This window comes from Chiloscyllium punctatum, chromosome 32, assembly GCF_047496795.1.
Source record: "Chiloscyllium punctatum isolate Juve2018m chromosome 32, sChiPun1.3, whole genome shotgun sequence".
NCBI lineage: Eukaryota > Metazoa > Chordata > Chondrichthyes > Orectolobiformes > Hemiscylliidae > Chiloscyllium > Chiloscyllium punctatum.
In genome coordinates, this window is record NC_092770.1 from 7,207,966 (window position 1) to 7,222,660 (window position 14,695).

At 51.6% G+C, this 14,695-nt stretch overlaps 1 protein-coding gene across 1 annotated transcript in view; it reads right to left on the reverse strand.

Annotated features, from left to right (window-relative positions):
• cand1 (cullin-associated and neddylation-dissociated 1) overlaps positions 1–5,983 on the reverse strand; it is a 34,245-nt gene extending 28,262 nt beyond the window's left edge. The window contains exon 1 of the mRNA XM_072551563.1: positions 5,696–5,983. Within this exon, the coding sequence (XP_072407664.1) occupies positions 5,696–5,763 (68 nt within the window). The 5' untranslated portion in view covers positions 5,764–5,983. The remainder of the gene's footprint in view (positions 1–5,695) is intronic.
• Between the last annotated feature and the right edge of the window lie 8,712 nt (positions 5,984–14,695).

Consider the following 14,695-nt stretch of genomic DNA (forward strand, 5'->3'; position numbering starts at 1 on the left):
TCCTCTGATAATGAGCAGTGTGCATGCACATGTAGCAAGACCTCGACAGGGTTGACACGTGACAAGGAGCATTCATAAGACACATGCCAAGCAATGACCATCACCAACAAAAAACCTAACATCTTGACATTCAACGGCATTACCACCAACCAAATCCTGAGGATCCCCAGTAATCAGACACTCAACCAGAGCAGGTCAAATATTCTGTAGCATATGCCATCCCTTGTACCTTAAAGCAAACTTTTCAGTGATCACAAGACTTTTGAGATCTGAAGGTGGTACATAGGTTTGTCAGAAATGGCCATTTTTTGGCATTTGTCTTGTGAACTTTCCTTGCCATGTGTTGACCCTGTCCAGCTTCTGCTGCAGGTGCAGACAATACAGAGCAATTTAACGAATTTGCCGATAAAAGTGCATTTGATGAGCAACCCCTCCAGTGTATTCTTGTGACCAATCTCAACACCAAGTGCAGAGAAGGATGCAATTGGACAAATTAATTTTTAACCCATCTACTTGGTCCCACTCAACTGTTCTTTCCCTTTTAAGTATCCAATTCCCTTTTGAAAGTTACTCTTTAATCTGCTAACAATTTTCCAAGTATTGCAGTACAAATACTCCCTTCAAGAAACATTTCTTCTTCTCGCCCTCTTCAATTGGAACTACCTGGAATCTCTTCTGGTAACCAAAGTTCCTCCTAAAATAAACCATTTTCCCCATCAATGCCACCAAATCCACATACGTTTTTGAACACCTCTTAAATCTCCACTTAGCTCCACAGCCAATATTCATTATCCATCCCCAACTGTCTTTGAGATGATTCTAACCTGCACTCTTGATTCAAGTCCACAGAATGTAGATGCAGCCACAATGCTGGTAGGAAGGTAGTTGTCAGTTAAGATCCAGTGACAATAAAGAATTAGCATTATGGGTCCAAATCAGGCGTATGACTTAGAGGGCAATTAGCAGGTGGTGGCATTTTCATAGACGTACTACCTCAGTCTTTCTAGGTAGAAGTAGTCAAGAAGCTTTTCTGAATTGCTGCGATGTGGCTTGTAGATGGTACATGCCTATGTGCTGGTGGTGAAGTTACTGAATGTTTAAGGTTTTTAAAGGGTGCCAATCGAGTATGTTCCTTTGCCTTGGATAACTGAATCTTATTGGCTTTATCAGGACAGCATACATTCAGACTCAATAACAGTCCATCTCCCATCTAACTTGTACCTTGTAGATAGGAAAACAACTAAATGACAGAAGAAAGTGGAGGAGACCTCAAACAAGTATCCTCACTCATTATGACTGATCTTCTTCCTCAACTCCACTTTGGTTGGCTGCCACAATTCATTGAATATATTTATTAAATTTGTTGCCTCAATGACGGAATAGTCACAATTCTATAAGCAGACAATCCAAACATTCACAACCAAGTGAGGAAATTGCTGATCTGAAACCCAAAATGATCAACCCTTTATTCAGAGACTGTAGCTTCATGTTTTGGATAACGAATCTCTGCGTCTATTCTGGCAAGTCATTTCAAAACCTTCAATGTTTTAATAAGATCTCTTATTCTTCTAAACTCCAGAGACTATGAACCCAATTTACTCATTTATTCATCTTAGCTAAATCTTTTCATTCCAGGAACAATATAACAAGCCTTTGGTGTACCTCCACTCCATAATGCAAGTACATCCAACAATCAGAATGTTGTCAGACCCCAAAGTTTCTGCTATATCCAGCAGATTAAGCTGCTCTTTCATATCACAGAGTGGATCAAATTATTTGAAGACTACCTCTTTGGCAGTAGAGACAAAGAGGAGGCTAAGATGCATCAATGACCATTCACTTCTAGCTGAATACAATTGAAAGTGTTTCAGCCTCGTCTTTTGCACTCAAATGCTGGGTTCCATCATCAAAAATTAGGATGTTCACGGAACATCATCCCATTAGTTGACAATTAAATAACCTAACAGATACAGCTAATTGGACAGGACTGCAGAGCTCTGAACTGATCCATTAATGACAGCATCATGTAATTCTTGTGTATAGCACTGCATTAGGGAATAACTGGGTTGCCTTCGTGAACAGCTGTTCCCTGATTCTACACTATCTACTGAGCATTGCAAATTTCAGCCATAAGTCTTCATAATTCAACAGGCCAATTCTCAACTAGAACTTAGAAAAATACATGTCAGTACAGGCCCTTTGGCCCTCGATGTTGCGCCGATCCAAGCCCACCTAACCTACATTAGCCCACTATCCTCCATATGCCTATCCAATGCCCGTTTAAATGCCCATAAAGAGGGAAGAGTCCACCACTGCTACTGGCAGGGCATTCCATGAACTCACGACTCACTGAGTAAAGAATCTACCCCTAACATCTGTCCTATACCTACCACCCCTTAATTTAAAGCTATGCCCCCTCGTAATAGCTGACTCCATACGCGGAAAAATGTTCTCATGGTCAACCCGATCTAAACCCCTAATCATCTTGTACACCTCTATCAAGTCACCCCTAAACCTTCTTTTCTCCAATGAAAACAGTCCCAAGTGCCTCAGCCTTTCCTCATACGATCTTCCTACCATACCAGGCAACATCCTGGTAAACTCTCAGATCTATTGGCACAAAGGGCATATAGCCCCATTAGCTTAGTCTGATCTGGAGTACAGGATTTGCTTTGATTTGTTTCCTTCTTTGCCACCACTCTGTCTCATTATTAAGATGTTGTGACTCAAAGTGCAGCACAGCTTTATGGACAAATTGAACATTTGGTTACAAACTTTATTGTCAAAGCTGCTGTGCTCTCAGAAGAGCATGTGAATGCCTTTGAAAACAAATATTTGTCTTCTCTGAGACTCTGGTCACTTGAAAAGCAAGAAAACAAGACTTGAAGTGGAAGACAGCTGGCCCACCAAAGTTGATTTTACAGGAGATTTACACAAACATTTCTGGAGCTGCATACAAGGAAGACACCTGCATTTGTGTGATAGTCCTTCCATTCAGTCTGGATGATGCAAAGACATTGCTCATGAAATTGCTTCAATAGTATAATACTGATACATAGTCCCTAGTCCGACTGCAGGACAGAGTTGTAGCAACAACTGCTACTGCAACGCCTGTCAAGGATCCAGTGCTCAACATATTCCAGAGTCTCCCATCAACATTTATGGCACATGGAACGTTTCGTTGAGTAGTTTGTTTTGATGACAAAGACAGATCACATTACTTGTATGCAGAATTTAAGATATTTAAAGTACATTGCAAATCTAGTGCAGAGTGGGCAATAATATGGCAGGATGCACAAACTGTAAATCATGTTATTTTTATGGTGGTTAGTTCAGTTCTGGCATTGAGGTCAAAGAAATTTACCCCCAAATAGTATCTGAGTTCTGACACCAGACCTTTGAGGTGAAAAGCCTGTGTCAGGTTGACTGTATGTCTAAGAGGGCTACAACAGTGCGGCTTACCCCAGTCCAGATTTTGAAGACAATTGTTGCAGACTTCCACTCAAGAGAGTTGCAGTCACATCATAATGAAGCATTTTCAGGATCATAAGGACTTATCTCATACCTAAAAATTTGGAACACAAAACCTCAAGATTTACTGAGGGAATTACTTTGGTTAGGTTGATGAATGCAATGAAGCATTCTTGACACTGCCTTTGACGTTGTCCTTGGATGCGCCTGGCAATTTCAGAGGTTCGCCTGTAAGGTCTAAAGGTAAAACTGTGGCTCAGCAATTCCTCAGGAAGTAGACAATTGAGCAAAATGCATGTCAGGATTTTTCATGCTGTGGATAAGGAGGAAATACCTCAATATAGGTACATTTCTCGCAAAAGGCCTTTGGATTGTTGGTAATGGTACAGTGGGAAAAATGTCAAGCCACCTTCTAGAAAACAATTCAGCATTACTGATGTTCTTCAGCATTTCTTGGATTGTATCACTTGACCTGTTCTGAATCTATCCCATTTAAGACATTAGTAACACCACACACCATGATGGAGGGTGCTCTCACTGTGTACATATGCAGTCTCCCCATAAGATCTGTAAGGTGGTCTCTCTTACTAAAACCGTTATGAATAAACGTACCTGTGACAGATGAATTGCCATAGACAAGTTCTTTTCCCTGGGGTGGGGGAGTCTAGAACTAGACAGCATAGGTTTAGGGTGAGATGGGAAAACTTTAAAAAGGACCTAAGGGTATAATTACAGCATTTAAAAGACATATATCTGGATTGGTATGTGAATAGGAAGGGTTTTGAGGAATATGGGCCGAGTACTGGCAAATAGGACTAAATTAGCTTGGGGTATCTCGTCGGCACGGACAAATTGAACCAAAGGGTCTGTTTCTGTTCTGTACATCTGCATGACTTTATAACAAGATCAAGTAAACTTTACCCCTTGTGGTGATTCTCAGCACCCACTTGACATTCATCCAAAAGAATACTGCCCAAAGTTAGGTACAACACTCCAGCTGAGGCCACAACAATGATTTATAAACTTTGAGCATAATTTTATCTTTGCACAGATCATAACTGGTTTAACAGCATTGTCAACTCATCATGCTTCCTTTAAAGATTTGTGTTCCTGAAGGCTCTGGTCCCCCTTTGATCCTCTTAAAAATTACTTCATGTGGTTTATCTTGTCTCCCTTTCCCTACAAAAATGCATCACTTAATACAGATCATCTCTCCCTTCCTGCTGGGTTGAAATTATATTTCTTCTTATTCAGCAATACTGTGGGAGAACCTTTACCAACCATTGCAAAACACTCACCACATTTCCAAGGGTCAAAATCCAAAAACTGTCATATCTCCAGGATAACATTCTTTATTTAAAAAACCCTTAATCATCTGCTGCTATTTCGATACTTCAGTCACTGAAAGTTCAGGTACTATTTGGGACCTCAGCACCAAAGTTAGGGACTCCAACTCATAACTGCAACCTCTCCTGAAGTGTGTGTGCAACAGTTTACAAGATTTGACTAGATGCAAAACTATGCACAGTCAAATATTGAAGTAACACTTTAGTGCTAGTTTACACCGCAATAAATTTTCTTTTTGGGCGAGAGAACGCAAAGTGACAAGTATTCATGCAGCCTGCAATCGGATTGGGGGAGGTTCAGGAAGAGAAAGGAGGCAAAACTGCTGGGAAATACAAAACACGTTGCTTTTAAACATGTAAAAACAGTCATGGCTGTTTCGTCACAAGCTTTATTATAATTAGATGATTGAATGTTATGGTACCGGTGACTTTCAATTGATTTGGGAGAGCTTCAAATTCTCGATGCGGCTTTCAAAACCTTAAATTTGCCGCACTTGGTGGAGGCTGTAAGAGCTCAGATCGACGACTGTCTGAGTAAACACTTATCATCATCACCCTCTCGGAGACACGGATCACTGCAAATTGGCATTCAAAAACAGTCAGGCTCCAAACAGGGAACATGTGCACTGCCCACCGAGGCACTGGGGCTTATTCAAGCAGAGCGCGGGGCCGGCTAACCTCTGAAGGCTTGGGGCGAAGGGAAGGGACAGAGGAGGAGGAGGAGGCCTTCACATTGTGAATCCTTCCAGGGCACATGGAATGGGAGGCGGCGTTCATTGAGCCAGGAGCTCTCCCGGACCCCGCTGTGCCCGCGCAAACTTCAGAGAGATGGAGCCCGCCGGAGCTGCATCCCGAGACCGAGAGGAGGAGGGAGTTACCTGAAGTCCTTGTCGCTGGAAGTCATCTTCTCCAGCAGGTTGGAGATGTGGTAGGAGGCACTCGCCATCTTGAGGCCTTCACTCCCGCGCTACCGCCGCCCGTTGTGGTTCCACGGCTCCCAGCCCCCGGCTCCACCTCACTCTCTGCGCCGTATCTCACCCCGGGTGGAGGGGAGGGAGGAGACGGGCTGCACTCAGCCGGCTGTTCCCTGGGGAGGAGGGGGGGGGGGGGAGATTCTCTGTGTTCCAAGCGAGGCCGCCTCCTCCTCCGCCTCCGCCGTGTGTCTCCCAGGAGCTGAGGCCCCTCCCACTCACCCTCACCCAGCAGGGTTCACCGCGGCTGCGCAGTGCGCTCCTGCACATTGTTTCCCCGCCCATTTCCCGGCTCGTGAAGGTGGAGTCAACTTGAGGTGAGTTTAATCGCGGGCGGCCCTGTGGCGCCTTCAGAATGTCTCGAGAGATCCCAGTTCAAGTCTCACCAATATCATCAACTTGAGTTTCAAATTAGTACCATTGTGAACTGGTGAGGGGATTGAACCCACTATTCTGCATCTAGCCAACCGTTCTTTATCAACGAACAGATGTAGAAATGCTGTACACCCTGGACTAGGTTAATAGGTCTGAACATATTAAGGAATTGGAAATTCTGGGAAGCATCCAGATAGATAAGTCTCCAGAGGTTCCAAAAGGAAGCAAAAGAATGAGATTGCCATGTTTCTGGTAATACAATCTTTGCGTCCTCACTCTCCACGGGAGTACTCCTGGTAAATGTAAATCCCTATGTCTGTGGTAATTTAAGGTACTGGAAATGATCCTGAGAGGTAGGATTTATGACTATTTGGAAAAACATAGTTTGATTAAGGATGTAAGTTTGCTCGCTGAGCAGGAAAGCTCATTTTCAGACCTTTCATCACCATACTAGGTAACATCATCAGTGAGCATCCAGTGAAGCACTAGTAATATGGCCCGCTTTTTATTTATGATTAGGTGTCCTTGGGTTTGGCGATGTCATTTCCTGTTATTTTTTAATAAGGAATTGGTAAATGGGATCCAAGTCAATGTGTTTGTTAATAGAGTTCCAGTTGGAGTGCCATGCTTCTAGGAATTAACATCTCTGGGACACCCGTACCCACCAAGCCCTGCACCTTGTGGCTGAACACTTCAGCTATCCTTCCCACTCCGTCAAGAACATGCAGGTCCTGGGCCTCCTCCACCGCCAACGCAACACCTGGAAGAAGAATGCCCCATATTCCACTTTGGGACTCTGCAACCACACAGGGTAAATGTGGATTTCAGCAGCTTCCTCATTTCCCCTCCCCTCACATTATCTCAGTCCCAAGCCTCCAACTCGGCACCGCCCTCAGACCTGTCCATCACTACCCCCCGCGCCCCCCAACCTATCATCTTCTCCTTCACCTTCAACCACCTATCACTTTCCCAGCTACCTTCCCCCCCAACCCCACCACCCTCCCATTTATCTCTCAGCCACGACCCACAAGCGTCATTCCTGATGAAGGGCTTGTGCCTGAAACGTCAATTCTTCTGCTCCTTGGATGCTGCCTGACGTGCTCTGCTTTTCCAGCAACACACTCTCAACTCTAATCTCCAGCATCTGCAGTCCTCACTTTCTTCTAGGAATTCTCGCACATGTCTCTGTTGGCTTGTCCCAGAATGGATGTGTTGTCCCAGTCAAAGTGGTGTCCTTCCTCATCTGTATGTAAAGATAGTAGTGAGAGTGGGTCATGTCGTTTTGTGGCTAGTTATGTTCATATATTCAGGTAGAAAGTGAGGACTGCAGATGCTGGAGATCAGAGCTGAAAATGTGTTGCTGGAAAAGCGCAGCAGGTCAGGCAGCATCCAAGGAGCAGGAGAATCGACGTTTCGGGCATGAGCTGAAGAAGGAGGTAGTGACATTCTGGCGGCGCCACAGTTTTCTGCCTGTTTGTCCAATGTTGTGTTTGTTACAGTTCTTGCAAGGTATTTTGTAAGTGACATTAGATTGATTTTAGTCTGTATAGTGTCTTTCAGGTTCATTAGCTGTTGTTTTAGTGTATTGGTGGGTTTGTGGGCTACCATGATGCCAAGAGGTCTGAGTAGTCTGGCAATCATTTCCGAGCTGTCTTTGATGTAGGGGAAAGTGGCTAGGGTTTCTGCACATGCCCTGTCTGCTTCTTTCGGTTTGTTGCTGAAGAATAGGCAGACAGTGTTCTTTGTGGTACCCGTTCTTTTTGAATACACGATATAAGTGATTTTCCTCTGCCCTTCATAGTTTCTCTGTGCTGCAGTATGTGGTGGCTCGTTGAAATACTGTTCTAACAAATGGAGCTGCGTTAAATTAGGGAGTGAAACGGCTGCAAGAACGCCAATACTGGTTATGTGCCTCCTCTTAATGAGGAGAGAGATTTTAATTTGGGAATGAGGTTTGGTGCTGGAATCATGGAAATATCCCTACGTTGGGTACAAGGCAAGGTTGACAAGAGTTCAGGTTCCATGACTTACAAAGTTCGGGTAGGTGAAGTGGTCCTGAACAAATATGTGTATCACCTGAAAGCTGTTACCTCGCAAACAGGAGCAAAACATCCCTGAGCCCTCAGAAAATGCAGAAGGCCTGTAGGAAACTGTAGGTTCTCCCCCTCCATCTAGTGTCAAGGGAACCTCAGAGTCTGAGACATATGCAGCCTCGATTTTTTTAAATTTCAAAATATACTTTATTCATGTAAATAAATCTCTGGTACTTGTACAATTTTCCATGTCTTTCATAGTTATATACATTGCATGTCTTAGCATTACAAAGAACAAATTGAATTATTCGAATTCACAGTTATCCTATTAACAGTTACCTTTATTAACTATCCAGTCTCTTGGTATTTGGCTGTGGCTTCAGCGGAACCCACCTACTGAGTGGGTGCCCTGTTATATGAAAGCAAATGCAACTTCTTTAACCCCCAGTTTATGGGGTTACCATTGTCCATTTGACTGTCCTGTCTCTGGGGTGGCTGTCTACATCCCCAAGGTAAGCACGAACTGCTGGACCTTCGCTGGGCTGAGGTAGCTATCCAGCTCCTCACTGGGGTCATTTACCCACTCTGGTGTCATTGAGCCAAGGCAAGGGTCCTCACTGTCCAGTTCTGTGTCTGACAATGGGACTGTCAGAGGATCACAGCTCTCGGTTGCCTGTAGTTGTGGGGCAGTGGGTACCCCCTGGTTCTCACTGGGTGGAGGGTGGACTTCGGGGGGTCCGTTGTTTCCTGGTTGGGAGGAAATGCCCTCCTCTTTACCGACGGCGCTCTGTCTCTTCTTCTGGTTGTGATGGCCTTCTTTGCGTCCATCTTCACCCTCCGAAGAGCTGGCCGACCCTCCCTCATGCAGCTGTCTTTTCCCCTTTTGCTGGGAGGCTTTGGGGGCTTGGCAAGATTTCCTCTTCCTGTTTTTAACAGGTATCCACTCCTCTGCCTGCTTGATTACCTCCTCCTCCTCCATTTCTTCCATCTGCCCGGCTAGAGCTAGGATCAGCTGCTGTGTCTCTCCGCTGGCTGCCGCCTCCTCCACTCCAGCCTGTTCTTCTTTCTGGGTGTCACCAGACTCCGTTTCCCTGCTGTCTGGGTGGAACTTACTGGTCTTTGGGGGTCCACGGCTCACATTGCCACCTCCAGCCATCTGTGCGTAAGTGGGGCCCCCCCGTCTTGGGCAGGTCTTATACATGTGGCCCGCCTCTCCGCACAGGTTGCAGCTCTTTTCTTCCTGACAGTCCTTAGTCAAGTGACCCTCCTGTTTGCAGTTCCTGCAGATGGTCACTTTGCAATCCGCCACCAGGTGTCCTGACTTTCCGCAGGTTCGGCACACTTTCGGCTGCCCTGCATATGTCAGGTAGCCTCTGCTCCCTCCAATTGCAAAGCTCGATGGTGGGTGGAGGATGTTCCCACTATCATCGGCCCTCAGAGTTACCCTGACCTGCCGCTTACTGGTCCAGATCCCAAAGGGGTCGATCACATTAGTGGCTTCGCCCTCAACTTGGACGTACCTTCCCAGGAAGGTCAGAACATCCACCGCTGGAACGTAAGGGTTGTACATATGGATTGTAACAACCCGATTCCTCTGTGCAGGAAGCACACACAACAGGGTCACTGACAAGATGGAAAACAGCAGCTCCCCTTCCTTCTCCTTGAAGACCTTCAGGAGCTGTTTGCACTGCTTCACACTTCTGAAGGTCACTTCAAAGTAGCCTGCCCCAGGGAAATCCTGCAGGCAGTACACATCCACAGCATCCCAACAGTACCTTCTTGATGAACAGGGTGCGGTCGAGCGGTGTATGATCTTCAATCTTCTTCACAGTCACTCTGACTGTGTTTCGAACCCCCTGGCCAGGGCTGCGGGCAGCTGTCGAGGCCATAGCTCGGAGGTTGGCTAGTCCCTGAATTGGCGTTAGGCCGAAGCCAGCATGAAGATCCACCAAGAGCAGGTCAGCACAACCAAACGATCCTCCAACATCCAATCACGATCCAGCAATGGTCTCCAGCAGCTCCGATGACCTGCAACACGATCCCCGTGGTACTTCCCCCACCAGCACACGTCTGCTGCTTCGAACCTACAACAGTCGAGCAGAATCTCTTCCTCTGGTCCTCAGGAACTACACATATTCTGAGCCAAAAGGCCGAGAAGCGATCTGAGACATATGCAGCCTCGATACCATTACTGCCAGAAGCAGAGGAGGTGACTCTCCCAAGATGCTCTGGCCACAAGAAGCAGGCTACAGTCTGGTACATTGCCACCCGTGTCAGAGTCTGAGTCAGAGGAACCGCACCTGGGGTGAAAACATCACAGGAGAACGACCAGGCCGATATCCCCTGTCTTGTGGAGAAGGGATATAGTCATTGGAACCAAGTGGATCTCATTGACTACAAGGTACTTGATTGGGGTTGTCAACCTGAGCCAATCAGGAAAACCCTGCTGACCAATGTAATCAGGGGATTTTGATTTGAAGGGCAGTGCTTGTCACTGGCCACTCGGGTGTTTTTCCCTATTGAGAGTTGGACCATTTTGTGACTGACTGTGACTGTGCGAGGACTGTTCCTGTTGCTGCTTGGGGACTGCCTCGCTGCTGCTGCCTGGGGCTTGGGAGAGGCCTGCCTCCACTGCTGCTGCTGCCTGAGGCCTGCCTCCACCAGTGCTGCCTGGGACTCGCCTTGGGGCCCCTCCCCAAGACCTCCATCTCCACTGCTGCTGCTGTTGTCTGAGGCCTGCCTTCCACCACCGCTGCCTGGGACTCGATTTTGGGGGCTGCCTGGGACTCGCCTTGGGGCCCCTGCCCAGGACCTCCACCACCACCACCGCTGCTGCTGTTGCCTGAGGCCTACCTCCACCACTGCTGCCTTGGGCTCGGTTTTGGGGCTGCCTGGGACTTTCCTTGGGGACCCTCCCCAGCAGGCCTGCCCCCCCACTGCTGTGACTGGAGGAACTGCCTGGGACTTGCCGGAGGCCTGCCTTCCACCACTGCTGTTGCCTGAGGCCTGCTTCTACATCTGCTGCCTGGGACTCAATTTTGGGGCTGCCTGGCACTTGCCTTGGGGACCCTCCCCAACAGGTCTGCCCCACACCGCTGCGACCGAGGGCCTACCTGGGACTCGCCTGAGGCCTGCCTCCACCGCTGTTGTCGCCTGCGGCAGGTCTCCACCGTCGCTGCCTGGGACTCTCCCTGCGACCTCCACCACTGCCGCTGCCAGAGGCCCGACTCCACCACCAGCAGCAGAGGATGGCGAGCCCGAAGGTCGCGGGGCCCAGCCGCACCTACGCCGGGGTAGCCGCTGCCTTAGGCTCGGCTGGCCCAGCCCCGGCTGCAAACCACACCCCCTTCAGGCACCTCACGAAACGCCTGGGGGTCAAGGCCTATCCCCACCCCAATATGACCATCGAGGCCTGCAGCAAGGCCATGGCTAGTGTGGTCGGCCCACTGGCCATAGTCGCTGCGGCCCGGATGTACGGGAAGGCCGTATTTTTCCTGAGGACCGAGCAGGCGGTCCACCTGGCCGTGGAGAGGGGGCTCGCTGTGGGCGGGACACATTTGCCCGTGGACCCTCTGGAGGTCACGGCCCAGAGGGTCGTGATCTCCAACGTCCCGCCCTTTATTGCCAGCGAGCTCCTTCTCCCCCACCTCACCACCTTGGGGGAGATCCGGTCAGGGATCCAGCCGCTCCTGCTCGGTCTGAAGGACCCCGCCCTCCGGCACATCTACTCCTTCCGACGCCAGGTGTTTATTTGCCTGGCCCGGGAGGAGGTCACGGAGGGCTCCTTTACCCTCCTCCACGAGGGCGCGGCCTACCGCGCCTTCTGGACGGCAGACGGCGTGCGGTGCCACCTGTGCCGCGAGGTGGGGCACATCAGGAGAAACTGCCCCACCCAGAAGGCCGCCCAGCCCTCGCCAACGGCTGACGGTGGTGCCGCCGCACCCACTCCCCCTCCCCCAAAGTCAACACCACAGGCCCCGGCACCGGAGCCTGAGCCGGAGGCTTCCGATCCTCCAGCCTCCGGCAGGGAGGGGGGTGAGCGTCCAGCCGGCCGGAAGGCGCTCAGGAAGGCGCGACGCGTCAGGCCCGCCTACGGGGAGACCACCCTATCCCCATCCCCGACACCCAGCCCACGACCTGCCCCGCCCCGGCACGACAATGCCCTTGCGGCCGTGCCAGCGTCGCCCCGGCGCGGGAACCCTGACCCCCAAACCCCCGGACCCGTACCCGACCCTGACTCCACGGACCCCACATCTACCCCCCGCACCGACGGAGAAACCCCTGGGGCTGCGACGCCTGCCCCAGGCCCTGCAACACCTGGCCCGGGGGAGCCCGAGCCCGAGCCCCACCCCACCCAGCCACACCCTGGCACTAACCTCGGGGGGACCACTGCTGCCCAATCTCCCGCAGCCACCGTGTCTCCGGGCCCCGGAGAGGGAACTGGGCCCCTGTCCCGCCCGCTATCACCTGATAAACCAGGGGCGGGGCAGGAAGTGACACGGCTGACCCTCCCCACCCTGGCCAGGCCCCCTGCCTTCCCCCAGCCAATCGTATTCCGGGAAAGGCTGGGGGGAGGGGCCTCAGGCCCCATGACCACCAAGGCGGGCGGGGAGGGAAAGGCCCATAAATCCCCCCCTGTCTCTCTGGGGAAGAGGGGCTGGCCCTTGGAGGGGAGAGACAGTCCTGCAGCGCGCCGGCGGCGCTGCCCCTCTCCAGGGGACGGGCCCACGGGACCCACCAACGATCCCGCACCGCGGCCTGACCTGCCCAACAACGACGACGAGGGCCGCGGTGCGGGCGTCGACAAAGGACCCTTTACTGGGTCGCCGAGCGGCGGAGGGGAGGTAGGTGTTATCCCCGCTCCTCCCTCCCAGACTGTTTTTCCGGGAGCCTTGGCCCTGGGGGACGATCTTTTCCTGGGGGATGACCTTTTCCCTGAGGAGCCAGGCGTCCCGGTGTCGGGAGGAGAGCGGGGCCCCGAGCCTCCGCCGCCCGACGACCCGAACTCGGGGCGTTCCGGGACGGGGTGCGCCGAGGAAGGTACCGCCGGTGACCCTGGGGGTGGGGTCGCCGGGGGTTCGAGGCCTTTGGCGGCGCTGGACCAGCCCCCATCCTCTCGGTGGGGGAGGGGTCGGCGACCGAGGGCGACCTCCCGGAGGAGGGTTCGGGATCGGTGGCGGACACCGGGGACGACGCGGACTCCGTCTGCAGTGACGTTTTTGAGTCCCAGGTGCCCCCCGCCGATCTCCCCCTCATCCCCCTCGAGGAACTCCGGGAATTTGTCGAGGAAAATCGAGGTCGCCGGGATAGACCCCAACTGGCGCTCGACCGCTGGAGCTCTTTTGAAAAAGTTTATTGGTCGGCCCACGCTGCTCGCCAGGCGCCTGGGCTCGACGTCAACGAGCGTAAGCGAGTCAGGAACTTCCTGGGGGCACTCCTGGTGAGGGCGAGGGGCTCCTGTGCCCCTCCCTCGTCCTCCCAGTAATTGTACTTGTTTTTTAACTGTACTGGTGGTGGTAGCACAATGCTTCCGACATGGAGACTACTATAGCCAGCCTCAACATCAACGGCAGCAGGGAGTCACAGCGCAGATTCCAGACCCTCTCGGTCCTTCGGGACGGGAGGTATGCGGTGTGCTTCCTGCAAGAAACCCACACTACCCCGGGAGACGAAGCCACCTGGCTCCTGGAGTGGCGAGGGGGGGGTCTACATGAGTCACCTCACCCGCAGATCTGGCGGGGTGGCTATCCTGTTGGCCCCGCATTTTCAGCCCGAGATCTTGGGGGTCAGGGAGCCGGTGCCAGGCCGTTTGCTTCACCTGACGGTTCGGCTGGGGGGCGCGGTGCTTCACTTGGTGAACGTATACGCTCCCCTGGCCGGGCCGAGGCAAGCGAGCTTCTTCGAAGAACTGTCCGCTCATCTGGCTTCCATCGACGAGAACCAGTGCGTCGTCCTCGGGGGAGATTTTAACTGCGTCCTCGAGGGCAGGGACCACGGCGGTACCCGCACTGGCTGCGCGTCGGGGAAGAGGTTGGGGGACTTGGTCAAGTCCTTCGACCTGGTGGACGTCTGGCGGACTCTCCATCCCGACTCCATCGCCTTCACCTTCGTGAGGCCTGGGGTCGGAGCGTCCAGAATCGACCGCCTGTACGTTTCGCGGGCGTACGCCTCCTGTTTTCCGAAGGCCTCCACGCGGCAGGTGTCGTGCACGGACCATCACCTGGTGTGGGCGGAACTCCTTCCGTTCGGCGCCAGGCTCGGCTCCGCGTACTGGCACTTTAACAACCTGCTGCTGGAGGACGAGCGGTTCCGGGACTCGTTTCGTCGTTTCTGGGCCGGCTGGAGAAGGAAGCGGGGAAGCTTCCCCTCCCTGAGGCTATGGTGGGACGTGGGCAAGGCTCACGTCCGCGTCTTCTGTCAGGAGTACGCGAGGGGGTCGACCAAGAGGCGGAAATCCAGGATCGTGGAGTTGGAGAGGGAGATGCTCGACCTGGAGTCA